This window comes from Penaeus chinensis, chromosome 43, assembly GCF_019202785.1.
Source record: "Penaeus chinensis breed Huanghai No. 1 chromosome 43, ASM1920278v2, whole genome shotgun sequence".
NCBI lineage: Eukaryota > Metazoa > Arthropoda > Malacostraca > Decapoda > Penaeidae > Penaeus > Penaeus chinensis.
The window spans coordinates 2,163,846-2,168,845 of NC_061861.1; the positions used below are offsets into that span (position 1 = coordinate 2,163,846).

General features: G+C 41.4%; 1 protein-coding gene across 6 annotated transcripts in view; it reads left to right on the plus strand.

Moving 5' to 3' along the window:
- The window catches only part of LOC125048227, a 20,454-nt gene that overhangs the window by 4,396 nt on the left and 11,058 nt on the right, over positions 1-5,000 (plus strand). For all 6 annotated transcript variants that reach the window (XM_047646804.1, XM_047646803.1, XM_047646805.1 and 3 more), the window contains exons 2-3: positions 1,530-3,801; positions 3,972-4,210. In XM_047646804.1, the coding sequence (XP_047502760.1) occupies positions 1,669-3,801; positions 3,972-4,210 (2,372 nt within the window). In that variant the 5' untranslated portion in view covers positions 1,530-1,668. The remainder of the gene's footprint in view (positions 1-1,529; positions 3,802-3,971; positions 4,211-5,000) is intronic.

The following is a 5,000-nucleotide window of genomic DNA, read 5'->3' on the forward strand; positions in this document are numbered from 1 at the left end:
TGCCTCACACTACTTACTATGTGTCAGGATGCTGCACTCCTTTACTGTCTGTCCTACTGGGTTCGGTGAGCAGCCTCGGACGAGTGTTCACGGGGATGACGGGGATGTGGAATGACACGGAGATAGCAATCCACGGTTTATTGCAGTCCACAGGGTTTATTGACAAAAACGGGTCACGTCGGGGAAAGGCGGTCACTTCACACACACACACACACACACACACACACACACACACACACACACACACACACACACACAGCCTTATACTTCTCCTGTGAATCAACAGAATAACGCAGTTACTCTTCCTTCTGGAGAACAATCAAGTACAAGTCACAGCTGCAGCCACAGAACACGCTTACGCTCACTAACCCCTTTTCGCACGTCCCGCCAGTCAGTCAAACTCAGGCAGCCAATCACCGCGCAACATGCATGTATTTACAAATACATTTCTGTACGATATAGTTTGAAAATGTCACTGAACATGGAAAATGGAAAACAGTAATCTTTAGTATGAGTGTCGGTGCAGACTCAGACTACAGTGTCGTCAATGATAATGATTGCAAACAGTGATTCAGAATAAGCATTTTCTAACAAACATTTTAAGTATAATCAAGATATAAGTTTACATGTAGTTATAAAGTGATTGGAGGTAAGGGTTAGAATTGCTTGTTTTGGAGGCACTTTGTTATTGTCGTTCCTTTATGGGTGTAGGTCAGAGTTGGCACAGGCGATAGATAACCAGTAGAGTGCTGTGTACCGTGGGAAATCGAGGGTGAGGAGAGGGGGGAGGTCATTAAACTCACTCACTCTCTCTCTCTCTCTCTCTCTCTCTCTCTCTCTCTCTCTCTCTCTCTCTCTCTCTCTCTCTCTCTCTCTCTCTCTCTCTCTCTCGCATAGTCTTTCTCTCTCATAACCTCTCTCACTCTCATAGTCTCTCTTTCTCATAGTTTCTCTGTCTCTCTGTTTCTCTCTCTCTCTCTCTCTCTCTCTCTCTCTCTCTCTCTCTCTCTCTCTCTCTCTCTCTCTCTCTCTCTCTCTCTCTCTCTCTTTCTCTCTCTTTCTCATAGTCTCTCTCTCTCATATCCTCTTTCTTTCTCTCATATTTCTCTCTCTCTCTCTCTCTCTCTCTCTCTCTCTCTCTCTCTCTCTCTCTCATACCCATTGCAACAAATGGAATAAAACTAAACCTTTAACCTTTAACCTTTCAGTCTCTCTCTCTCACTCTCATAGCCTCTCTCTCTCTCTCACTCTCACTCTCACTCTCACTCACTCTCACTCTCTCTCTCTCTCTCTCTCTCTCTCTCTCTCTCTCTCTCTCTCTCTCTCTCTCTCTCTCTCTCTCTCTCTCTCTCTCTCTCTCTCTCTCTCTCTCTCTCTCTCTCTCTCTCTCTCTCTCTGTATATGTGTATGTATATGCAATGTGATTAATATCTTCTGATAATGATACTACTAGTAACATAATTTGTGTAGAAGTAGTATTGAAATAATAAGTATCTTTATGTTAATTGCTTCTTCATTGTCCCTCACAGGTTTTGAAGCAAGGGCTGTGCAGCATTTTGAATGGTCGGTGGGAAACGTCAGTGATATAGAAACAACAGGAAGATATTAAAAGTGGACCTCATTCCACACAAAATTTGTCTATTGTAGTACAATAATAATCTGGTCATCATGTCATCAAAACCAAGTCCCGGAGGCCTGGATGAAGAAGACATCCGCATATTGAAGGTGTTCAAAATTATTTCCTGTGAAGGACAAAAATTCCTCTTGTTTGTATTTAATAAAGGATGTCCCAAAGATGGAAATGAAACAGTTGAACAGTACCTGAGGGGCAAAGGCATGACACATCAAGATTACAGAAAACAATTTGATACTAGTATGAGGAAGAATATTCAGGATGATCCTTCAGGAAAAAACTTTGATGTAAGTTTACTTCATGCCGTCATCAGGAACGCTTGTGAAAAAGTTGCACCTCCCGGTGAAGCCGGAAACTGGAGCATTACAGGTGATAAACTTGAGAACTACTGTTCCATGATTAAGCATCAGAGAAATCTCATTGCCCATGGGTTAAAATTTGCAGACGAGGATGCTATGATTAACACAATTGAATTTATACGTGATCTATTGGAGAAGGGATACAAGTCTGCCGGCATCCGCTACTCTATAACATCCTCAATAATTAATAATGAAGTGAAAAGAATGAATGCCAATATTGAAAAAATAAAAGATGCACCAGGTCTGCCTGTAGATGCTGATAAGTACCAAGATGAAATCAAAAAGCTAAGAGAACATTTAGAAAATTATATGAAAACGAATGGAGTGTTAGAGTTAAAGGAAAAGATAAAGACAGAGACAAACGTGGACCCAGCATCTTTCATCTCGGGCAAAGAGGCGCTTAAAGTGAGAGCCATTTTTACAAATTTGGAAATTATTAAGGAAGATAAGGCACTAAACCAAGAAAACCAAACTCACATTGATTACAAATCTGTGCTAGAGCAGAAGACTAAAAAAGGAGAGACGCCCAACATAATAGTAATTGAAGGGGAGGCGGGTGCAGGGAAGAGCACATTTACCAAACTCATTCTGGCAGAGTGGGCCGAGATGTCCCCCAACTCTCACACGCAGATTAGAAATCTAGAGAGATATGAAATTGTCTTGTATGCTGAATGCAAGAACAAATTTGTCACAAACTTTGCAGACTTGCTAAACTTGCTCATGCCTTGTGCCTCTTACTCCATGTCAAATGAAGACATTGTGCGTTCTGTGTTGGCTCTCAGAGTTTTACTAATTCTTGATGGACTGGATGAACTAAACAACACTTCCAGGCAGTTAGTAGAGGAGATTGTGAAGAATAAGATGCCGAGGAGCACAGCTGTATTTCACCTTCTGCTCACTACTAGACCGCAGGCACTAAGGGAAGTAATCAACCTCTGCAAAAAATGTGAATGGATACACATGAGAATTTTGGGCATCACACCTGAGCAAAGACCAGACTTTGTGCATAAATTGCATGAGGAAATGAAAAAAGAAGATATGAGCACCGAAGACACCCAGAAGTTGGTGGATTATGTAAGGAAATCAGAAGCTCGCCTGGGAGAACATTTTCGTTTGCCTCTAAACCTTACTCTCTTAACCTACTTATGGGCTGAAAGCCCCAAAGATGTCAACTCGGTCACAACAGCTACTCACCTCTTCTTGAGAATTCTACAACTCATTGAATGTCGTGTAGTAAATCGCATTTATGAGAATCATCGGATTGATATGGATGAAATTACTGACCATGTCAAGGAATATATTGAGGTGCTGAATGAGAAATGTTTTGAGGAGATTATAAATGAGTCCCTGCAGCTAAGAGAATCTTCACAACAAACACTTAAGGGGATATGCAAGGACCTTAACCTTCCATATAGTGACATGTCTGCAGCTTTTATGAATGTGACCCGAGAATGGACTGCAACTGGATATGCACTTCACCTCACTGCTCCACACAAAAGCATTATGGAATTTTTTGCAGCGAGATGGATTCACTCTTGTCTGAAGAGGGATGGAGCTAAGAAAAAGAACTTGAAAAGCATTTTGAAGGACTTGAATTGTGACGAATCTTCGTTGCCTAAGTACCAGAATGTGTTGCTGCACCTAAGTGGATTGCTGAATGATGGTAAATGTACCCTTAACCAGCATGCAGAGGAACTGGTGCAGCTATTGACTATGGCAGGGACGACAGAGCAACAGTGGCTAGACATAATTGCCGAGTCAGAGTGCAATGAAAGTGTTGTAAAACACATTGCTCCAAAGATTGAGAAGGTACATCTTTGCTTGTGTACATTATCTGATTTCACATCAGTAGTGTGATAACAGTGTGACATATACATGCAATACCTATACTATTGCATTTTCATACACACCCACACAAAGGACATAGGAATACATGCATAGTATATATACACACCTAACAACCATTTTCTCTTTTCTAGACACTTGTTGTACGAGATGGTCACACAGGGGCAGCTGCCAGTATTTTTAGTTATCTACCAGAATCAACTCCTGTTAAAGTGATCTTGAACTGTGAAATAACGTACATTCCACACTTGGACAATTTTCTTGAAAAGCTTGCCAAGAGACATTGTTATGTTGAACTTCATTTCAGACATCAGTGGAAGAATATACTGTGTGGGAATTCTAGCGATCTTCTTCTGAATCTGAGTAAAAGCAAGTATGTAGCCAGAACTGGTGCATATTCCATTTATTTTCTTAATATTGTTATTTTGATATATGAATGTGTAATTCAGTCTCTTCACGTGTACTAAAACTAGTACTCAAAGTTTATGTGGGAGTTAATTTAGAGATTGCGCATAGATTCATGAAAAATAATGCTAGTCATCACTTAAAAAACACACATCTCTTTCTTATCTTTCACTATATATTTATATATATATGTAAGTATATCTGTATATATGTATATATATATCATCATCATCATTATCATTGAGGAGTTAACGCCGGCAGGGGTGAATATCCACATCCACCATTTGCTTCCAACTACGAGGGTCCCTCATGGCGAGCCACCAGGCAGAGGCCTGGCCCATCTCTACCTTCTCACAATAGTTTTGATCGATCTGCCCAAGCCACAACTTCCTCGGTCGTCCCACAGGCCTCCTCCACCCAAGGTTGTCTCAAACAGAGACAACATGGTGAGCAGGATCATCCTGTGGAAACGGGCCAGGTGGCCGTATAGCCTGAGTTGGCGATTGCACATTGTGCAAGTAGCAGGTCCTGTACCAGTCTCACGGTGCAAACGTTGGATGGACACATGGTCCCACCAACTTTGCTCAGTGATCTGGCGCAAGGATCTGTTATAAAAGGCATCAAGACGAGATTCTAAGGCACAAGATATCATCCAGGTTTCACTACTGTATAGTAAAACTGGTAGTATCAGGGCCTTGAAGACACGTAGCTTGGTCTTTCTGGACAGGTACCGGCATCTCCAAATATTCTTGTCGAGA